Here is a 24,397-nt window from a genome sequence, read left to right on the forward strand (position 1 = left end):
TTCTGGCTTACACAAGTCTAATTTGTATAAGTTTCTTTATAAAGAAAGAAGAAACTGCTTTTTCATAGTAATAAATAGGTTTATTTTATAGAAGTGTTTCTTGATGGGCTGTTCAGTCTCCTGCTTCCGCTCAGGCATGATCTGTTTCAGGTAGTTTGACATCTTAGCTCTAGTGGTATCCACACATGCATCTATATCAAGGATGAGATGACTTCATTCTTCTTTAATTATTTGTATCTTCTGGGCTTTCCAATGTGTTTTTAATTTGTAAAGCAAGGATAAAGGTTCAATTAAGATTACGTACATACTTCATCTGTTTCAAGCATTCCTGAGAATGCACTCTTTGTTGAAAACATCAGAAGAGCTTCTCTAGATCAGGTTGAGTTGAAAGAATTCATCAGTGATCCATGGGTCTGCCACAGTCTACCATCTGCCAGCCTTTGACTGATATCAGCTGGCTACTCAAAGCTGAACTCATAGACTGCCTCTTCTGAGAAGTAATGGACTGTGAATGGAAGATGCTCATGGACATGGATCTCTAACCTTTCCTAGTAATGCTTATAATCCCTGAAAAGTTGATGCTAGGAGTTCATGAAAATCTTGTAGATCTACAGGGCCAGAGAGAGAAAGAGGTATCAAGCAAAATTGTCCAGCCTTAGTATTCTACCATCAGTTCAATGGATCCAAGAGTAGTTTTTATTAAAGTAGGGGTCATCAACATTTTACAGCCTATGGGCAGTGGAAATTCTGACAAAGGTGGTGAATGCAACCAGAAAATGGTTGCCACATGAGATCGAATCCACCAGAAAATAGTTTTCACAGAATTGTTATGGAGTGAATTTCAGAAGCAGTTAGCTATCCTTTGAAGACTTTTAAAATCACTGGAACATATGTCAACAGTCATGACCACAACTCATTATTTGGCTGGAATTGTGCCTTACGTGTTCCAAGATTACCTATCATTTAAAAATGTGTAAAAACATATTGCTTTTTAAATGAACAGCCCATCTGACTTCCAGTGGTGAATCAGAAGCTCTGTGGGGGGGAAATCCTCCTGATCCCAATTGCTGTAGAACAACATAGGGGGTGCCAGGAAATATATTCATGGACATCCTTGTTCCCACTGACACTGTGTTTGGGGTCGCTGCATTAGTGGAATGGGATTATTTATTTCTGCTCATTTCCCCCACTTGTCAAAAACACCCCCCCCCCCAAATTCATCATGCTGTTGTTAATGTTTCCCTGTTCCCCAAGAGCAGCAATTCAGGTTGTTCAGAGGAGTGCAGCAAGAAGGGGAAAGCAAAACAGCTCCGTTTGATTGAAAGAAGCATGTTAGCGGAACCCAAATTCTAGATGCAGCCTATAGTTTCCCAGGTGATGGAAAAGTATTTGAAATTTCTGTACCATTTGATTAGCCACAACTCATTTAAGACATCCTGATGTTGCATTTTTTTAAAAAAATTAACGTGGACATATTAATTCATTCATAATTTATTGAATTGTCCAGAAAAGACTAATTGGCAGGAAAAAATAGGCAACTGCCTCTATTTTTTTCACCTCACGTATCATCCACCTCAATTTTTTAAATGTCAATATTCTTCAGTGAACATTAGGCTATTTTGTGGCATTTTATCTAAGATAGGTTTTTTGGGAATTCCTCATTAGTTTTTTTTTCCCCCACAGTTCTGCTCATAACAAAACTTTCATGCTGAGCCATCTTCACTGACTTAGTGGAAATAAAATCCCCTGTGTCAAACTAGACAATCTGGGCAAGTTGTGGAAATATTTAATTGAAGTTAGTGTCTGTTCACACCCAGGGAGGCTTTCAGAAGAGCAACTCATTGGCAGATTGTTAATGAAAAATGCTGCATGGACAGACACAAGTGTGAAAGACTTAGTCATAAGAAGTGCTTGCAAGCAATTTCTTAACAGTGTGTGCCCACATTTCTAGATCTTTTGTGCAATTACTAATTGTTTCTAAAGGTGGTTTGGGGTTTTGTTTTTAAGGAGAATATGTGCTATACAGAATTTATATCAGCGAAGAGACAGGTTGGCTTGGTTTGTCAACTGTAAGAGCCTAAATTAATCTTTAGTACAGATTGTGTAGTTAGGTGATAGGCAATAATGTTGTTGTTGTTGTTATGTGCGAAGTCGTGTCCGACCCATCGCGACCCCATGGACAATGATCCTCCAGGCCTTCCTGTCCTCTACCATTCCCTGGAGTCCATTTAAGTTTGCACCGACTGCTTCAGTGACTCCATCCAGCCACCTCATTCTCTGTCGTCCCCTTCTTCTTTTGCCCTCGATCGCTCCCAGCATTAGGCTCTTCTCCAGGGAGTCCTTCCTTCTCATGAGGTGGCCAAAGTATTTGAGTTTCATCTTCAGGATCTGGCCTTCTAAAGAGCAGTCAGGGCTGATCTCCTCTAGGACTGACCGGTTTGTTCGCCTTGCAGTCCAAGGGACTCGCAAGAGTCTTCTCCAGCACCAGAGTTCAAAAGCCTCAATTCTTTGACGCTCGGCCTTCCTTATGGTCCAACTTTCGCAGCCATACATTGCAACTGGGAAGACCATAGCCTTGACTAAACGCACTTTTGTTGGCAGGGTGATGTCTCTGCTTTTTAGGATGCTGTCTAGATTTGCCATAGCTTTCCTCCCCAGGAGTAAGCGTCTTTTAATTTCTTTGCTGCAGTCCCCATCTGCAGTGATCTTGGAGCCCAGGAAAATAAAATCTGTCACTATCTCCATTTCTTCCCCTTCTATTTGCCAGGAATTGAGAGGGCCGGATGCCATGATCTTTGTTTTCTTGATGTTGAGTTTCAAGCCAACTTTTGCACTCTCCTCCTTCACCCGCATCAACAGGCTCTTTAGTTCCTCTTCACTTTCTGCCATTAGAGTGGTATCATCTGCATATCTGAGGTTGTTGATATTTCTCCCTGCAATCTTGATCCCAATTTGTGACTCCTCTAATCCCGCATTTCTCATGATGTGCTCTGCATACAAGTTAAATAGGCAAGGCGACAGTATACAGCCTTGCCGAACTCCTTTCTCAATTTTGAACCAGTCAGTGATTCCATGTTCAGTTCTCACTGTTGCTTCTTGACCTGCATATAAATTTCTCAAGAGACAAATAAGATGCTCTGGTATTCCCATCTCTTTAAGAACTTGCCACAATTTGTTGTGTTCCACACAATCAAAGGCTTTAGCATAGTCAATGAAGCAGAAGTAGACGTTCTTCTGGTACTCCCTAGCTTTCTCCATGATCCAGCGTATGTTGGCAATTTGATCTCTAGTTCCTCTGCCTCTTCGAAATCCTGCCTGTACTTCTGGAAGTTCTCGGTCCACATATTGCTGGAGCCTAGCTTGTAGGATTTTGAGCATAACTTTGCTAGCATGAGAAATTAGTGCAATGGTGCGGTAGTTTGAACATTCTTTGGCATTGCCCTTCTTTGGGATTGGAATGTAAACTGACCTTTTCCAATCCTGTGGCCATTGTTGAGTTTTCCAAATTTGCTGGCATATTGAGTGTAGCACTTTTACTGCATCGTCCTTTAAGATTTTGAATAGTTCAACTGGAATGCTGTCACCACCACTAGCTTTATTGTTGCTCAGACTTCCTAAGGCCCATTTGATTTCACATTCCAGGATGTCTGGCTCCAGGTCAGTAACTACCCCATTGTGGTCATCAGGGATGTTAAGCTCGCTTTTGTATAGTTCTTCTGTATAATTTTGCCACCTTTGTTTAATCTCTTCTGCTTCTGTGAGGTCCCTACCATTTTGGTCCCTTATCATACCCATCTTTGCATGAAACGTTCTCTTCATATCTCCAATTTTCTTGAAAAGATCTCTGGTCCTCCCGATTCTATTGTTTTCTTCTATTTGTTTGCACTGTTCATTTAAGAAGGCATTCTTATCTCTTCTAGCTTTTCTCTGGAATTCTGCATTCAGTTGGGTGTATCTTTCTCTTTCTCCCTTGCCTTTCACTTCCCTTCTCTCCTTAGCTATTTGTAAAGCTTCCTCAGACAGCCATTTTGATTTCTTGCATTTCTTTTTCTTTGGGATGGTTTTAGTTGCTACCTCTTGTACAATGTTGCGAACCTCCGTCCATAGTTCTTCAGGCACTCTGTCTATCAGATCTAATTCCTTAAATCTATTTGTCACCTCCACTGTGTATTCGTCGGGAATATGATTTAGTTCATACCTGAGTGGCCTAGTGCTTTTCCCTACTTTCTTCAATTTAAGCCTAAATTTTGCAACAAGAAGCTCATGATCTGAACCACAATCAGCTCCTGGTCTTGTTTTTATTGACTGGATAGAACTTTTCCATCTTTGGCTGCAGAGCACATAGTCAATCTGATTTCTGTGTTGACCGTCTGGTGATGTCCATGTGTAGAGTCGTCTCTTGGGTTGCTGGAAAAGAGTGTTTGCTATGACCATTGTATTCTCTTGACAAAATTCTACCAGCCTGTGCCCTGCTTCATTTTGTACTCCAAGGCCAAACTTGCCTGTTATCCCGGTTATCTTTTGGCTTCCTACTTTAGCATTCCAATCCCCCATGATGATAAGCACATCATTTTTGGGCGTTGCTTCTAGAAGGTGTTGTAGGGCTTCATAGAACTGATCAACTTCATCCTCTTCAGCAGCAGTGGTTGGGGCGTAGACCTGGATCACTGTGATGTTGAATGGTTTGCCTTGGATTCGAACTGAGATCATTCTGTCATTTTGGGGATTGTATCCCAAGACTGCTTTTCCTACTCTCTTATTGATTATGAAGGCTACTCCATTTCTTCTGTGAGATTCTTGTCCACAGTAGTATACCTGATGGTCATCTGAATTAAATTCACCCATTCCTGTCCATTTTAGTTCACTGATTCCTAAAATGTCGATGTTCAGTCTTGTCATTTCTTGTTTAACCACGTCCAGCTTGCCTTGATTCATGGATCTGACGAGGCAATAATAATAATAACAATAACAACAACAACAACAACAACAACTTTATAGCCCATCCTTCTCAGTTGGCTCAGGCGTACTGGGACCTATTTGTTTGGCTAACAATACAGAATCACCCCTCCATGAAAACCCATTATAAAACCCCTTACTATAGACATCACAAACTAAGGCCAGTCAGCAACAGTTAGCTCTCCCAATCCCCCTCCCTCCCGCTCACACAGATGAATTGCACCTCAGCAAGGGGGTACAAAAGGAGCTGCATAGATCTTATTTGGAGGCATTAATCCAAAGATTAAAAAAAAACATTTCCTTCAAGTCAAACACACCCATGGTAAAATGCATTGTTGCTATGTCAGGATAGGTTCATCTGTCTAATTTATTTCCTGGATGACCTTAGGTTCTTGAGCAGATAAAGTGCAGGAGAGGATACTTAAATATGTTGTCTTGAGTACTTAGATGAGAGAGCCATTTGGAGGATAGTTTTGTCCATAGTGTTGTGGAAAGCAGTCTACAAAATAGTCTACATTTAAGTGGCATTGTTTCTGTTTTATGTGAATTGCCCTGAGCCTTCGGGGAGAGCGGTATATAGAAAACTATGCCATTTAAATGGTACTGCTATGCACGTGATCCACAGTAATGGGACATGGTGATTTGTGCATAAATCCTTTCCCCTGCATACAATACCCATATTAGGTCCTTCTGTGTATTGGCAACTAGCACCCTTTATGTTGATACCCAATCTACCCACAGTGATCCACACAACTGTCACCTCCAGGCTATATTATGGTACCTCACTCTATGTAGGGTTACCCTTGAAGTTGATCTAGAAGCTTCAATTAGTCCAGAATGCAGCTGCACAGGTCTTTATCAGAACCAAGTGGAGAGCTCATATACAACCTACCGTATATACTCGCATATAAGCCGAGGTTTCAAGCACAGTTTTTAGAACTTAAAAGACCTCCTTGGCTTATATGCGGGTAATTGATTAACAGCCTGCCCCCAGCCAGCCAAACGCAGCATTGCATTTGCAACCTGAGCTCTTTGCAACTGAGCTAATTGCTCCCAGTTAACCATTGCCTTCTGCATATATCTTGAAAGCTTACTCTGGCAGTTTCTATGACATCAATGGTTTGACTGAGGGATTCTGATATTTTTTCCCCTTCTTTTCCTAATCACTTCTTCCAAACTATTATTTTGGTTTCTGTGGGTGGGGTGGGTATTAGGGGTGCTTTGGGATTTACTGTTTTTCAGTATTTCTTCTTTTATCTGAGGGGCAGCATTGTTTGCCTTTTCTTCTTAGGGTTGTGTTTCTTTTAAAAGTTGATTTTTACAATTCTTTCTTTTAGTTTTCAGTTTTACAGTTCTTTATTTCAGTGTTTTGCTCTGGGGGGCACTGTAGCCCCCAGTTTGTTAGCTGTTGTACTTGTTGTAGTAGGTTGCCAACTTTGGGTACTATTGTTCTGCTCTGGTTCGCTGGCCTGGGGGGCACTGTTTGGTTTTCCTTCCAGAGCTGTTCTCACAGAACACTTCTGTCAGTACTTTCTCAGGGTGACTGGCATCAAGAGAGGAAGGGAATTGTAAGCCACTTTGAGACTCCTTTGGTTAGTGAAAAGCGGGGTACAAAAACCAGCAGCTATTCATCCTCTTGACTTTCCTGTATTTGTTGGGAAGGAGGCTGGATGGGAAAGCCTGTGATGATTGAGCATGGGTTAAGCACTTAGGCCACCCTGAAAATTCACCAGTAGCCTGCTGCATTTCCCACCCTCGGCTTATATGCAAGTCAATAAGTTTTCCCAGATTTTGTGATAAAATTAAATGCCTCGGTTTATATGCGGATCTGCTTATATGTGAATATATACGGTATGTTCTTCCAGCCGCATTGGCTCCACGTTGAAGACCAAATCAGATTTGAGACCATTTAGAAGAAGAAGAGTTGGTTCTTATATGCCACATACCCTGTGAAGTAGGTGAGGCTGAGAGAGACCTGATATTACTGCTCGGTCAGAACAGCTTTATCGGTGCTGTGGCAAGTCCAAGGTCACCCAGCTGGTTGCATGTGGGGGAGAATGGAATCAAACCTGGCTCGCCAGATTAGAAGTCCACACTCCTAACCACTACACTAAGCTGGCTCTCTAAAGCCCTAAATGGACTGGAACTATCATATTTTTGGGACCGCCTCTCCCAATATGTCCCCCCGAAAGTGTTGAAATCTAATGATCAGAATCTGCTTGGGATCTCTGGTCCTAAGGAGGTCAATTTGGGCTTTCTCGACCCTGACTCTGGACTGGTGAAATGTTCTGTCACAAAAGATCAGGGCCCTGGGGGCCTTAAACAGTTCTGCAGGATCTCAAAAGCAGGTGTTCTGCTGGTCTATGCTGGAGTTCTACAGTAATATTTAGCCACTGAATACTCAACCTATAGCCACCAGTCTATATTCCTCAGTGAAGGTTAATATTAAATAGACACCCCTCCTTCTCACATAAGAACACTATTAAAGGTAATAGTTGCTGTGTAATTTTAAAATATTTTAACTAAACATAAATTTTAATTTTGTATATTTTGAGAATTTATGTATTTTACTGACATATATATATATATCAATCCAAACCTTAAATAAACTACAGAAATATAGATCTCAACAAGTCAGTGTAATTTTCTTTATTTATTTCATTCATTTATTGACCACCTTTCTTTTTGAGACATCTAATTATAGAATTTTTTAAAATGGAATAAGGATCAGTAAACAATGCAGTAAAATGAGATTACCGGGCCAGAGAAGAATTAATTAAAATAGTATAGTAAACAATGCAATAAAATGGGATTACATCATTTAGAGAAGTATGAAATTAAATTGTGTGTGTACACATAGGAAAAGAGTTATCTTGGTTTTAAAGTTATTTTAATTCTAACTTGTAAAACCTCTTGAGCCATGGTGAAGAGCAAGATACTAATATTTCAATAATTTAAAAAAAATCACTAATGCAATTTTACTGTACCTGATAACAGTTTTTGATTGCACATATATTTTTAGTGTACTCTGTTGGGCTTTGGTCGCAATAAATGTAAACGTTGTGAGAGGGAAGAAAGAAATCAGAATTTTTTCCAATTAAGATTATAGATCTGTTGGCAATATAAACCTGCCTTTTACCACGTTCCACCATTCAAATGTTACAGTGAACACCCATACATCTTGCACGCACTTGTGTACATCTCTTTGTGAAAAAGAGTCAATGTGAGTAGTTTACAAATAAAGCGACCTTTCACCTCTATGCTAAATAACATATTTTGTTATTTATGAATTTCGGAACATTTTGAATGCAATTTACCTTGTTTAAAGCCAGCTCCTGATCAGCCCCTCAAGTCTCTGAGAAAAGCCAGCAGCCAAAATATTGTACTGTGACAGAGTAGGACACCCAGAGGACTTCAGCAAAGAAGAAAATATATTACTAGGGCAGCTAAGTCAATAAAGGGAAAGAAAAATGGAGGGAAAAATCTTGCCTCTGAGTGAGGGCAAAGTATGGGACCATCATGCATGCAATTTCATGGTACATTGACAGGCAGCAAGCAACAGCATTTAGCAGTATGTGGTAGCTGAAATACAATTATAGTTGGCCCTATGACAGTATTTATTATTTCTTTGTCACTTAAATGGAACTCCTATGCAAGCCCTGTTGAAATGAACAGATGATTCACAATAACAAGCCACAGTAGCTTGTATAATAAGTCATGCACAGGGATCCAGACAACGACAAAATTAGTGAAAAGCAGATGAAATTGCCTAAATTTTAAAGTGCTCCCCTTTTAATATTGGGAGAATTAAAATAACAATAATAAAAATATCTCCCTACACATGAAAAATCAACTGCTTTCTTTTTTATTCTTCTTAAAATTATATTATTCTGCTTTGGTTCCTTCTAAGTTGATGGAATATGTGAACACTTGGAATCATTTTATCAGTAGTTAAATGTTATTTTTGCATCAGATAAGGGTGGAGAAGGTTACACATTGTCAGGTTTAGTTGATAGTAACATTCATCTTATCCCTAAAAAATGAATATGAGCAAAATTGATCAATTAAGAGAGAGATTGTAAATGGCATATGAATTTATAATTATTGATGATTTATGTACTTAGTAATTTATTTTCCACTTTTCTTTCCAATAGAAACCCAAAGCAGCCTATACAGAGTGTTTCTTCTCCTTTTTATTCTCACAACAACCCCGTGAGGTAGTTAGGCTGATTGTGGTGACTAGCAAAACACCAGCCAGCAACTTTCCATGGCAGAGTGGAGATCTGAACCTGAGATTTATAGTCACAATGTTCAGGTTAATTGTAATCTTCCTTACTGCTCATAGACAAAAAATGTGCTACAGAACCTGTGTGTTGCCAGGTTCTGCATAGCAGCCATGAAAAATAGGCATACGATGATTCATACTTAATGATTCAGAGATCTGTGATTGATCAGAATAATTTCACATATATTATCTCTATTTATTGTAATAATCTAATCTGTGCTTTTAGTAGTTTTATGGTCACCGTAAACTATTTTATACTACGGTATTAGTGAATTTATGCTTTTAGCTGTTTTATGCTTTTTGCTGTCTGTTCCCTGTTTTCTGATTGTTTATTAATTTTCCTTATACTGGTCTATGTCCGCAATAAAGATCTGACGTGACTGAGATTATAGTCTGACATTTTAACTGCTACACCACACTCACAGTAATCCAATTGGTCTCTCAGCTCCTTAAACTGCAATATCATGTAAACAAAGTCTTTTGTTGTTGTTGTTAAGTGCGAAGTTGTGTCCGACCCATCGCGACCCCATGGTCAATGATCCTCCAGGCCTTCCTGTCCTCTACCATTCCCCGGAGTCTATTTAAGCTCGCGCCGACTGCTTCAGTGACTCCATCCAGCCACCTCATTCTCTGTCGTCCCCTTCTTCTTTTGCCCTCGATCGCTCCCAGCATTAGGCTCTTCTCCAGGGAGTCCTTCCTTCTCATGAGGTGGCCAAAGTATTTGACAAAGTCTTTAGAAAGGGACAATTTAAAGGACTTTGAATTTTCCAGGATAGCAACTGCAACATTCTTAGTGATTCAGAGGGCACTTTTATGCAGGTCAGTGAGGTTACTCCAGGGAAAATGTTTTTTTTAAGGATAAGACTGTTAGCCCATTCAAATAGAAACCTTGTAGCACAAGAGTTCTGCTAGTTTTCACCTTATTGTAACTTAGCTCTCCCCCCCCCCACCACCACCAATCCTTCCTCCTCCACCATTAAGAAATAGACAGAGCGAAGGCACAGTTTGCTGCTTGAGGAAAGATGGTTGCTCCAAGCAAAATGATGCTTTGCATCACCTGCGCTGGGAAGAGTCACTGACTGCTGCCAATACAAGCCTTTCTCTGCTTCTGTGAGGTTCTTGCCTTGTGGGATTCTTCATGGAAGCGAGACTTATGTGACAAGCAAAAGAAAACCAGGAGCTTATTAAACATAAAACTCTACCTCTTCTGCCCTCTTCAACCTGCTAGATTTTCGGTAGCTACATTATCGACTGTCTCTGCATCTCCGTTTTCATGCTGGAGGTGGGGCAACCTGCAAGCATCTGCTTCCCTTGTTTTCTGCTTGGTTGCTTCTTTATTTAGACATCACAAGCCTCCTTCCTACATACTAATTACCAGCTCCTTGCTTCTGAGGAGTTTGATTCATTGTGGCACATTTCCCCATGTGAAACTGGACATGGTTTCCTCGAACACCGTCTTAATGGATTTGAGAGTTACTGTAGCCCTCTGGTTGGTGGAGACGTGGCTCTCAGGCAAGAGCCATTCATTTTAACATAACTCATTATCATCAGACATCTCATTTAGTTCTGCAATTTCTATGAAGATTATTTTCCAACTCTACAAAAATAACAGAATAGCAAATTTTATTGGAGGAATCATTGTATGTAAAATATCCCTTCATATGAAAGCTTGTGATAATTTCCAGATGTTTTTGGCATGTATTTATCCTATTGTTTTCTCCAAGTTGCTCATCTCTCCTGGTCCTAGTTTAGTATTATAAGACTTTAGGACTTCTATCTGTTATCTCTTCCATTCTTATAAGTAGTAGCAGAAGAGTTGCTTTTTATACCCTGCTTTTCACTATCCAAAGGAGTCTTAAAGCAGCTTACAATTTCCTTCCTCTTCCTGCAACAGACATCCTGTGAGGTAGGCATAGCTGAGGGAGCTCCGACAGGACTGCTCTGTGAGAACAGCTCTAACAGGATTGTGACTAGCCCAAGGTTACTCTGCTGGCTGCATGTGGAGGAGTGGAGAATCAAACCTAGCTCTCTCTAGAAGAGGCTGCCACTCTTAATCACTACACCAATCTGGCTCTCTAAATATACACCTTTCATACTTGTTCACTCACACAAATACCACTCAAGCTTCCTAACTGCACCAGTTAGTCCCCTTCTGCTCTCCAACTTACCCACATCATCATTCACAAAAATGCAAATGATGCTCAGCCACATCTCCCCCCCCCCATTGACCTGCCACACTGACTATTCATTTTCCCACATTTCAGTTCCCACCAACAAACCAAAGCCACCACACAAGCCTTATACAAAGGTGGCTTTTTTGAAAGTCCGAATCACTCATGGCTTCTAGCACAGGATAGTTAAAGTTCAGTTAATGATCTGCCCATTAGTATGGTTGATAATAATGGCCCAAGACAAGGGCCACAACCACCTCATCTCATGGAGGGATGAAGAACCAGCTGGGGAGAAAGAAGATCTCACCATGGTCTTCCGTGTCATTTGCATCCTACCCAAGTCATCAGGACAAATGTGGACACTATTATGCTTCTTCCCTTCAGTCTTAGCTAGCACAGGGTGAAAGCAGACAGTACTGCATCTATGCCATTCCTCACCATGCCTAGGCACAGTATGGTTGGCAAACAGAAGTATGGGTGATGCCATGGCTCCTCCCATGCCCTTAGCCATGAGGGACTGAGAGGGGCAAGACCCCACCCCAAGCATGCCCTGCCCCACTAGTCAGCTTTCTTCCTGCTGTAGGAAAAGCCAAAACACATATCCCCTTCTACTCAGGGACGTTTCCTCTGTGCCATAGCTCATTGGCTGGCCCAATTATGTCTTTTCCCCATAACAGAATCTCCTTTCATACTGGGCTAGAAGCTGCACTGCCTTTCAAAGCCACCCACTCAGCTTCCACTGCTTGCCTCTCCTGCAGCAAGCTAGCCAGTCAACCAGCCTCTCATCTGCCTTGCACAATCTTCCCCTTTCCACCCCTCCCCCCAAAAAAGTTTGACAAACCAATGGGCACAGCAAGAGCAGCAGCAGCTAGTAAAAACTCTTGTCACTGCTGACTTTCAGCCTTTACTGACATCAATGCAAATAAATGGTGAGGGTCAATTTAAAGTGGGGAAAGAGAAGCAAGTTTTAAACTGCCATGGCAGCAGCTGAAACTGCTGCTTGGACACACCACTCTGAGGTGCACGGTCCAAAAGATATCTGGAAGCCCACCGCATGGCTAAGGACCCAAGAGTCATGTTGACAAGAAAATAAGCCCCATTGCGTTTGCCCCTCTGCAACCCTCCTTTAAATTCTTTAAATCAGGCCATTGCAGGTGAACAGCTGTGAAAAGCTGCTTTCAAAGTCAGCCTGGATAAAATAAGCTGATGCCTCCACTGTCCCCTTAACAAAAAATTTGCCCCTCCAACAAGCAAGTTTCCTGGCTACAGGACTGGCTGCACCACACTCATTGCCAGGGTGAAGTGAGGTAGTGCTGTGCCTTTGAACCTCCATACCAGTCATGCCACACCAGTATAGCACAGGGCAAAGCCTTTGCTCTTCATTCTGTGCCTGGGCAAGGAGCAACAGAGGCACAGTAGACCCCAGCTTTTTCTGATGCCAGTCGTACTTATTCTCACAAGCCGTACTGTATGGATGGGCAAGACCATGGGCCTTGAGCTTTCTCCCAATAAAGTGAATTGTCCACTTTTTTCCTCAGTGGGCACACTGTTGTAAAAAATTAATTTTGGACTGGTTTTGTGATTTAAACCAATATCCTTGTTGAATAAGAGAATAAATCTGTGTGATAGCCTTTAGACATCACAGAATCACAGAGAGTAAGCAGGGAACGTTTGCTTTAAGATAATGTTGCTGTATTGGCTAAGTAAGATCTCTTTGTTTTTCACTCGGGCAGTTCTTTTTCTTGAAGTAATCATTCAGTTTTCTTTGAGTAATTCTTAAACACATTTATGTTCACAGCTAACAAACACAAAGAACAGTTCTTATGTAGCTCATAGTCTTTTCTCTTTTTGTCTCAATGGCTATAATTGTAATAAGAAACAGAGTTTCAGTCTCATACTTCCTTACTGAAGTAAACTTTGTTTATAATACACTTCTTTCTGTTACAGTAATTTATTGAGACACTGACTCTGACTGAAACACACAAGTATATAGAAGCAGGCACTCACTGAGTGAGAGACATTCCGTTAACTGACTCTGACACTCTTATAAAACATAACAAAATGAATTCTCCTGTATTTGCCGCTCCTCCCTCCAATATGTGGAATGCCTGTATGCAGGAATGTGAAACACACACACAACACATTTTACATCTCCATTTTGTCCTCACAATTTCCCTACAAAGTAGGTTAGTACGAGAGAGAGAGATTGAGTATGGCATGGCAGAGTGGAGATTCAAACCTGTGTCTCCAAATCCTAGCTGAAGACTGTCACTGCTATACCACGCTGACTCTTGTGATAAATTATAGAAGATTCTGTTTTGGCTTTACAACCACAGAACTCATAATTTTGCTTCCAATCCTGTAGCAATGAATATGATCACATTTCTTGTAAGACACTATGTTTTTTTTTTTATGTCTCAATATTGGCATATATTGTGGAAGCTCTTGTTCAGATTAATATTTCAGGCCATCCAGAGATTGAAACTGGATTTTAGGCTCGTGTGCTCTCTGTAGAGAGAAGTCTTTCAGAAATGGAGAGCTGCAACGTTTATTTGAAAAAGGATCATCCTGACCCTATGAAACAGAAACCACTGGATGTATAGGCCACCTTTGTACAGTGAGAGGTGAATGGAGAGGAATGTATAAAAGTCTCTGTTTAGATATAATCCCAAGGGTTGTATTAATATCTGATCAAGGCTTTAATACTCTGTTCTTTCTGTATTGTCCCTGGACAGAATGCTTCATGAAGTTGTCTACAGTATATGTTCATGGTGCTAGGACTGTGGCTTTGTTTGTTGAGAGGGTGGGATAAAAATCAAAGATATTTGCAAATCAAATATAACTACTATTGCTAATCTGTTGACCAGGCCTGCACAGCACCTGAATGAAGTGTATGTCAACCTGGGGAAAAATATTCACAGTACAGTTTGCATACACATTTACTGATCCAACCAGAGGTACATATATAAAGTCCTGCATGGAGAATGGCCATATGTAACTTCTAGTATCTTAGTTTTTCTTTTTCAAAAAGGATCTCAAATTGTGAAAGTACATGTATTACAAACAACCTGATGTGTTTTCTGTCATGAATTATGTGATATAAAACAGTGTATGTTTTTCCCAGACAGTTCTTTTCCATCGTTATTGTAGAAGTATAATAAAATGATGTTTTTTGTTTTGCAGGCCCTCCCTCTGCCCCCCAGAACCTGATATCCAATGTCAATGAAACATCGGTCAACTTGGAATGGAGCCCCCCTCAAAACAAAGGTGGCCGTGAAGACATTTCCTACAATGTAGTATGCAAGAGATGTGGGGCCAGCGACCTAAACCGCTGTCGGTCATGTGGTAGTGGCGTACACTTCAGCCCTCAGCAGAATGGCTTGAAAACCACCAAGGTTTCCATTACTGATCTTTTGGCACATACTAATTACACCTTTGAAATCTGGGCAGTAAATGGTGTATCCAAGCAAAATCCGAGTCCAGAACAGGCTGTGTCCGTCACTGTGACAACTAACCAAGCAGGTAAACATTTATATTCTTATTTTTTTCTCCTTCTGTCTTCCTCTCAATACTCTGAAGATATGATCCTTTGTTTGAATATTTTCACCAATACTTTATTAGTATGATTTAAGGAGAGGCTGCTCAAAATTAAAATAGCTGTGACCCTTTCATATAGTCTTGTAATGTGTTTGCTTCACCAAGAAAACATCAGGACTCATTCTGCCCAGGAATTATTCCATTTTAACAAGAACATCCTAGTCTTACTTGAGTAAGAGTCTTAATTTTTGAGCTGGAGAGCAGTTCAGTCAAAAACCCTGCTTCTTTTCTGCATTATATGGAATAGAAGGTAAGTTCACAACTGACTGAGCCACTGAAAGTTCAGAATATGTGTAGATTAGTCTTGGCACTTCCCTAGAACATAGAACTGCAGTATCGTTTGGCTTTTATAAGCTTCTGAAACAATATAAAGCATTCAGACAGTGTGTAATGCAACAGTCGTGGAAAAGTGTATACGAACCCAGTTTGTTCGCATGTTCATGTGTGCCCTTAATTCCGCCCCTGCCCTCCAAACATATAGAATGCCAGTTTTAAAAGAACTGTGGTTACTCATGATGTATGAATGTGAATGGGCAGGTAAAGTAGTTAGTTCCCTCCACACCACAACTAACCAGGGTTCTAAAACACTATTAAAGCCTGTTTTGGCATTCTGGAAAGTGGGGGAATTAACTGCAATTAATTTCTGTACCTGAATGGACACATTTTAGGCAACCAGAGCTTGTTTAGCTATAGTTCTCTCTTGTTGAAGTAGAAGGGAGGCATAAACAGAAGCCTGAAAACAAACTATGTGCTCATTTTCCTTAAACAAGTTTATATGTGATGTCTGAATGCAGCCGTAGTTAATTTGGGGAAGCAGCTGCAGACTTTACAGACAGAGAAACCTTAAGTGGCATTATAGAGAGCAATCCTTATCTTCCAAGGTTGTCCTCTATTATTCCTACCTTATGTAATGAAAGACAGTCTATCTCATCTACATAAAGCATTGTCCATGGGATTAGGGCAATCTTTTCTCCTTAGACAATTCATATAAAAAGTAGCTTCCCTTTTAGAAGGATCTATAGCTAAGAGTGCACCTGCACAGGCATTTCATTGGCTCCTGGTTTGGTGTTGTAAAATTCAGCTGGAAATTTTAAGGAGATCAAAAAAGCATGCTGTATCATAGGGGAAATATTCAGAGGGTTGTTCAGATGATCCAGCCTATAGGGTTCTGCAAAGATTGCTATTGGGGCCAGTACAGTTTTATTTAATAAGTTAAATAATAATTAGGGGCTAATGTAGTGGCCAGGTATGCAGGAGACTCGGAATTATTCAGGATGGTGAAAACCAAGGCTGACAGTGAAGTGTGTTTCAAGAGGATCTCCACAGATTAGGTGAGTGGGTGTGGCAAATGTAGTTCAGTGCACATTGGGACAAAAAATCCCAACTTCATGTATAGGCTAATGGGGTCTGAACTTGCTGAATTTGAGAAGGGGGAAGATCTCGGGGTTATAGTGGATAGCTCAATTAAAGTGTCAAACCTGTGTACTAGGGAAACAGCCACCCATGGTGGTGACTCTTTTGGAATATTGTGCATTGTTCTGGTGAACATATCTCAAAAATAACATTGCAGAGCTAGAAAAAGTACAGAAGAAGGCAGCCAAGATGATTCAGGAGTTGGAGCACCTTCCCTGAGAGGAAAGGCTGAATCTGAGAAGTTTCAGTTTAGAAAAAGAGACACTTAAGGGGGGACATGATGTAGGTTTGTAACATTATCCACGGGGTAGAGAGTTGACATAGATTTCTCCCTTTCCCAACATACTAGTACTTTAGGGCATCTAATTAAGCTGACATGCTGTAGATTCAGGACAAACAAAATGAAATACTTCTTTACAAAGAGAGTGATTAAAATGTGGAATCTGCTGCAAAAGGATATAGTGATGGTCATGGGCTTAAACGGGTTCAGAAGGGGATTAGATAGCTTAATGGAGGATAAGTATCAATGGCTATTAGCAATGGTGACCGAGGGAACCTCCACATTCAGAGGCAGTCAACCTCTGATTACTAGTGCCAGGAAGCAATATCAGGGGAAGGTCTCAACCTCTGTGCTTTGTCGTTGACCCTCTAGAGCAGTGGCTTTCAGCCTGGGGGTTGTGACCCCTTTGGGGGTCGAACAACCCTTTCACAGGGGTCATGGCAGGGCAAGCAGCCCTTTTCTCCAAGGGGGTCGCAAAGTGGCTGGCATCGCTCCTCTTCCATTTCATCCACACAACAGCCTTGTGGGGTAGATAAAGATAGATTGCTCATCTGTCTGGAGCAGCAGAAAAGAGCAAGATCAGCATGGTGGGACAAGAGGAAGAAATGAACTGAGACACCCCGGGGAAAAAAGCCAATTTATATACAGTTATGAACAATTGCATAATTTTATGGTTGGGAGTCACCACAACATGAAGAACTGAAGAGAAAGGTAACGGCATTAGGAAGGTTGAGAACTAGTGCTCTAGAGGAACTGGTTGACCACCGTATGAGACAGGATGGTGGATTAGTGGTCTGATCCCATAGAACTTTTCTTATGTTTTTACTTTCTCTGCTCAGGTCTGGTTGTATATGGATAAATAGGGTTAGATTCTCATGGTGAGTGGGAAAAAGAGTTGTTCATGTGTATTCATGAAATACAGATTAAAGGTATCAGAAAACAATATTGTCAGTAGTATATCTGTAGCTTGCTCTGCATGAGCCTAGCCTTATCCTTGTTCTAGAAATGACAGCTATCTTCCAGGGTCCTCACATGAACATCATGGAGGGCACATGTTCAATCTGTGCTCTGACAGCTGCATTGGTTACTGGTTGAATTCTGAATCAGTTTTAAAGTATTGGTTCTTACCCATGAGGCCATTCACAGTCCGGGGCCTGCAGATTTGAGAAAGCACTCTGTGGTCCCTGACCCTAAAGAGGTATGTCTGGGCTCAACCAGGGACAGAATATTTTTCACCCTGGCCTCCATCTGGTGGAATGAGCTCCCAGAACACATCCAGGCCCTGACAGAACTGTCACAGTTAGGCAGGGCCTTTAAGGCAGAGCTCTTTTGCCAGGCTTTTGGCTGGAGTCAGGGAAATGGTAACATCAACTGGGCTTTCCTACTAGAAAGAGGCCCCCTGAATAAGCTCTAGTTCCAGAAGAACTATCATAAACTGGGACTGCTGATGCTACTAGTTGGTACTAAGACCTAATACCTAACCTACTGCTGCTAAACCAAATTAAAACATTTTTGTTTACAGTAATATCCATGTTGTACACTGTCCCAAGCCTGTTCACTGGGAGGGTAGTACAGAAATTAAATAAATATAAATATTTACAAAATTTGTAAGATCGAAGAGGATCTCAGCTCAATCATCTCTGCTGTAATCTGTAACCTGCATGTATTTAGTTGGTTGGCATCATCTTTATTTAATTTAATTCAATAGTATACTGTTATAAACAGCACTTTTGTGAATGAGTGTTTTCTATTTTTGAGACAGTTTTTATCAACATACTGAGAACAATTTAGCTTATTCACTAACACATATGTAACCTTTTCCCATTTCAAACAGTACAAGAGAATGTTTAAGTGAAAATATGCAAATGAATCCTTTGTTACGGAAAGTGATTTTGAATACATTACCGTCTGTAATAAGATATGTGCCTTGGTTTATAAGTAGTATCCAAAGAAAACTTTAAGCCAGGTATTAATGATATTATTTTTTAAAATGCCTACCTTAGAGAAACGTGTGAAAAATATTCGAATATATTCCCAGTACCATACAACTCAGAGTCATGATTTCATTAAGCAAAAGGACTGTAGTAATTCATCTCGTATAAAGAGAGATGGAGACACTGGGTGAAAACCAGCTTAACCCAGTGATTTCACTGTGAAAACTGTGGTGGTGTCCTCATAACAATTATATAAATCAGTGTCTGAATCACTGGCCTCCGACAGCTGAGGGGAGGATGTTTGCCTGAATACATTTCTGACAAATTCCAGTAACAGTTGTATGTATGATGCAGCCAGAATTAAGCTCTTTTCTGTCATTTGGTATAAGCTAGTGTTAAGCACAGGCTTCAATATCCACCTCTTGCAACTGAAAATGACTTATCACTGGCTGGAATGTTCCACCGTTTTTTAAAGCATCCTCTAGAAATACAGTCAGATTAATAATAGGAAATAGAGAGGAAATTCCCATACTTTAAAGGCTGATTCCAGTGAGAAAACTTACGTAGTATCTTGCCAAGCTACATAAAACCTTGGGTCTCTCCTCCCCTAGTGAAGCTGTTCAAAATTAAAAATAAATCTTTCAGTAAAGAGACCCTGTCTGTGGTTAGTAGAGAACCTTTGCTTAGTGGAAAGGAACAACATCAGTATGGGTTTTGTGTATTTACCATTTATACACCAGGATAACTGCTTGAGTGGTTTTAGTCTTCAATGTGACAGTTGTAATTGTTCTGTATATATTATATGTGGGCACACAGTAAAGTTTGGGCAGTTGTTTCTTTACTAAAATAAAGAGTTTTCACATGGGAATAAGGCTACATAAAAAGAACTCACAGGATGGTATCAATTATAAATAGAAATTTCTCTGTCTTCTTTTGATTTGCCTTCATTTGCTGTAGTGAGGAGGGTACTGCTGCTTTCTGAGGGTTTTGTTCTTTTTTGGCATAGTTGCAACTTAGCTTTCTTTCTTTATTCTTTAAGCAGACATATTCTGAGCTTTTAGTAATTTGTTAGACTTTAAACTTAACAAACTCTTAAATCTGCCATCGCAGCTAAGTGAGTGGGAGAAATGCCAATTAGGATGGGGATACTCTATAAATAAAGTATTTTCCCCCTCCTTGCATCTTGCATTGGATTTTATCAATTGTCCTTGTTCTCAGCTGTGGATCTTCTGAGTGAAGATGTTCAATGCTGTCCAGTAAACACTCATTCTTCCAGTGTCTTTGCCTGCCACAAAGCTCTTTCCTTGCAGAAGAACTGTAAACTCTAGCGCTCCTATTTTCTCATATTCCTCTGTTTCATTTCTTGCAATCCTGAAGTACCCCATTCTTTAAATCATCCATTTTCAGGAAATAACAGAAGCATTTGCAACACCAGACATGTTAGAAATAAGCATTTGACTAGCAACAGTTTTATTCAACTAAGTAGAATGCAGAGAACATCCATATTAAATTTTCCCAGATGTTCTTTAAGGAAAGAGCAGATCTGCATTTCAGGTTTTCTCATAGATGTATTTTGGGGGGAAAGATTGGTTATAAAGGATATTTCTAAAATATTCATTTTTTAAAAAATCTTTTCTGTCTCATCAGAGAACCCAAGGCAGTTATCTTATCCTATCCTTCCATAAATCTTAACCAACCATTAGAATAATCAAAGCATGTCAAGTGGTTACTTCCAGGAAACTTAGCCATGCTAGAAGATTTTATAAAAACAAAATAAATTCTTATTTGGCATTTTGGTTAAGCCCATGTTTGGTTTCAAATGCTGATTTAATTTAAAGTGCAGTATATCACATGGTATAGAAAATGTGTGTCAAATGCTGTATACCACTTTGAGTTAAACTAGATAATCTGTGTATCAAGTGATGATATATTGTTATATGATGCCATAAGTCCTTTTGTCGTCCTTGGCCTGAAAGTGATGGAAGTTGGAAAAACAAATCAGAAGAGTCAGATGGCCCTTAGCCATCCAAGAAACTGCCAAATGCTAAGGATCTTTCATGCTTTCGGTTAGACTGCCATCTTGTGCTACACATATTCTTATTAGCCCATAAACGCACATGCAGGCACTTGGGTTGCCAGGTCACCAGTGGGGGAGGAGAGGGGTATAGTTTCAAGATCCAGGTTGGGAAACTCCTGGAGATTTGGGGGTGGAGCCTGGGGACGACAGCTACCTCAGTGGGATACAATGCCATACAGTCCATCCTCCAAAGCATCTGTCTTCTCCGGGGGAACTGATCTCTGTAGTCTGGAGATGAATTGTAATTCTGGGGGGTCCCCAGATCTCACTTGGAGGCTGGCATCCCTAGCAGGCATGCAGACACATGAAATAAAGTGAGATTGGACTTTTTAAAAAGTGGCTGCAAAAATGTATTTACATTTTCTCATACAAATAAGATTGACTATTTCATTCATCATCCTCTCTGGTTTGCCAGGAAGGCAATTGAGCTACATGGTACCTCCTGCAGAAATTTTCTTACTTTGACTCATTTGTCCAATAATGCATAGTTATCCAGATTTGCAGTGTGACTTCCTTATCTCCAGGTATCCCATGTATCTGTGCTCTTTATGTTCCTGTGAACATTGGGCTGTTTCATCTGATAGCTGTGTGATTGAGGCTATGTTTCATACTAAAATAGCTAGGATAATCTGTCCTTACTTTCCCAAGAGAAACAAATATTTTACTTACAGGTCAGAAACCCCCCCCCTCTTCCCCCTCATGTTTAAGCTTGTGCTGCTGAGTGAGTGTTTGGCTTACTTTGTGTGAGGAAATCTGTGACAGGAAAATAAGTCAAACTAATGAGTATTATTGTTATGTTCTCAAAGAAATAAGTGCCAAGGTCATTCTTATTTCTGGTGGGACAGAGATCTAAAGATCAAGCACTTGTCTCCTGGGAATTCTGTCTTCTGTGCTTTCTAAGTTCTCCCTACTAGCTGGAAGTTATGTTGCTTTATTAAAATGCAGTTTTAAAATGTTCTGAACTGGCCTAAGAAGAGAAAGACAGTTGCTTGGGAAAATATTTCAGTGTATTGACAGAAATGAGGAATAAGTTATCCAGTGAAAGAATCTATACTGGACTTTTAGGGGCAACTCACCTTGGCTGAGAAAAGCCATATATGTGCAACTGGCAACTATAGCAGCCAGGGCAGGACATGCACAAACTGGCAGGGTGAAGTGACAGATTTGGGTTTTAGTAATAGAGTTTAGCAGCAAAGTAGAACCAGTAACACTATCTAGTCCTGATTGGAAAGGAAGCAACCAGGCAGGCAGCATGGAAAAGTAGTAGATATGAAAAGGTAGAGGAAAAAGAAGATGCAACCTGCTATCTGAGGCCTTGCAGGTCTTCCACTGCAGGGGAGGTCACAGCAGAACAAGTGCAATATTATCTTGGCTGCGGGAGCATCTCGTAAGATGTCTTGACCAAAGTGAAGAATCAGTATACAAAACAGGAAGCTATTTGTCTATCTCATTTCTATCCAAACTTTCTCCAAAGATCTGAGGGCAGCGTGATGGTCCTTATCCTTACAACAACTTTGTGAGACAAGTTGTTTTGAGTGGCTTGCCAAAGGTCATCCTGTGAGCTTTGCAGCTTCTGTATGTTGGTGTCCTCAATCGAAGTCCAACATGCTGACAGCTGCAATAAACAACTCACAACTGCAATAGACACAATCCAGGTATGAAAAACAGATTTCATAGGTGGATCATTTATATGTTTACAGCACTGTCTATCCACCTCTTCCCCAAGGCTTGAGACAAGTAAGGGTAAATATAATTAAAAAAATAGAATACCCAATTGAACATTGCTTATATTGAAATTAAAATCACACTCTGCATGCTAAACCATGGCTGTTGGGATAAGAGCTCAAATAAGAAAGTCTCATGGTGCTTCCAGGAACTATTCCGGTTCAGACCTCTAAGAGGAATTCAAACATGTAAGTTAACTGCTAAGAACATGCTTTTGCTATTTGAAGAAGGCAAAAAAAATGGCTAAGCCAAGAAAGTGCTCTCTGTTGAAGATCGTAATCAGACAAAGCAGAAGCCTACCCCGAAGTACACATATCCCACTTGGCACTTATGCTTGGCCATGGTCCCAGTTATTTGGAGGGAGGGGGTTCTCCTCTATTCTGTTGTGATAAGCAGCCAGTCATTTGGCAGGAGTAATGGTGCAGAAGCTCGAAACAAAGGAGAGGAAGGTTGATTGTACTGTACCTTGATCAACCATGATAAGAAGATTGGTCAACAAAAGTGGAGTCTGAGGTATGGCACATGTTCTTTGCACAGCAGGCTGGTTTGGCAATTGTGTTCCAAAATGAGTCATATTTCGATAAATGGAAAGCTTATTAACAACATTAAACTTCATCTTCGTATAATGGGGGCAGAACTAGAGAAATATTTGGAAGATGTGTTGTGGTTATGAATCAAATAGAATAAAGCCTATATTTGATTTAAGTTTTGTTACAAGTTTTAAAAAAAGAAGGAAGCATTTATGCTTTGTGTTTTAGGCAGCAGAGCCAATTAAAAAAAAAACTGACAAAATCTATTCTGTCATTGTCTACCTTAGACTTTTGTTTTCATTCTTTTGATGTCTTGATGATTCATAGTATACTGTATGTCCACAAAAATTTTGAAAGCAAAACAAACAAAGCGTTTTGGGAAACCACAGAACTTTGAAGTATAAATGTGGTAGGAGATCCAGAGAGTAGAAAAATAATCGCTTCATTGGACTGGTTTGAAATACTACTGAAATGAATGGGTAGCTAAAAATACCTTTCATTTGTCCATCAAATGTGCTTGGGAAGAGATCTCTAAGGGACCTCAAAGATAAACAGTGCAGATCGGTTAAGAATTCCTTCCCATGGTCATTTAAATAATGCCTCTGAATAGAGTGTGCTGTGGTAGGAAATATGTCCTGTAAGCTGCATTTTTAAAGCTTTTGGCAACCAACCACATTCATATGTATTAGACATGCTATTAAGAATGTGTCCATGGAGCCAAACTGCAAACAAAACAAAATAAAAATGGGAAATCTATAATTGGGAGGGGTAAACTTATTAAGTGCTATTGCACAAAGAAATCACACAAACAACAATCGGCTACTTTCTGGCAAAGACTGTGTACCACCCATTTCCATGAATTTGTATTCAGCAAGAGAGTAAGACTCTCAAGTCAGCAAGACAAAGAAAAGATTTTAAGAAGCCTTTGTAAATCACCAACTTTAGGGTTCAGTGAACATCTTAGGGGAAAGTAGCCTGCCCCATAGTGACAAGCAGTAATTACAGTGTTTAAATACACGTTTGCTCACATTTTGATATAGATCTGACAGTTTTCTGTGGGAAATGGAATTCATTTTCCTTCTATAGTTAAAATGGTTAATTTACAAATATGAATAGCACCAATCCTTCTGTTTGTATATATGCATTAAAAGAAAGATGGAAAATGTTCTGCATGATAGTGAAAAAGCGTAAAACACCTCCGAACAAAAAAGAGTTTAAGTGTCTATTATGTTACTGAGATTGATCTTTTTCAAGCTACCCTTTGTGATTTCCCTCAGATATGATCCATAATAGCCTTCTGAAGTACATGTGAAGATCAAGTGAGTTCTCAGCTGGACTAGGGCCTATTATGCACGCACAGCTTCATTCCAATTTTCACTGATGTCAAATTGGTAGGGCTTTATTTGAATGCTGTACATGCAGTCCACAC

General features: G+C 40.2%; 1 protein-coding gene across 1 annotated transcript in view; it reads left to right on the top strand.

Moving 5' to 3' along the window:
* The window catches only part of EPHA4 (EPH receptor A4), a 188,261-nt gene that overhangs the window by 88,417 nt on the left and 75,447 nt on the right, over positions 1 to 24,397 (top strand). Inside the window, exon 5 of the mRNA XM_077348926.1 lies at positions 14,596 to 14,934. Coding sequence (XP_077205041.1) covers positions 14,596 to 14,934 — 339 coding nt within the window. The remainder of the gene's footprint in view (positions 1 to 14,595; positions 14,935 to 24,397) is intronic.

This window comes from Paroedura picta, chromosome 8 (genome assembly GCF_049243985.1).
Source record: "Paroedura picta isolate Pp20150507F chromosome 8, Ppicta_v3.0, whole genome shotgun sequence".
Taxonomy (NCBI): Eukaryota; Metazoa; Chordata; class Lepidosauria; order Squamata; family Gekkonidae; genus Paroedura; species Paroedura picta.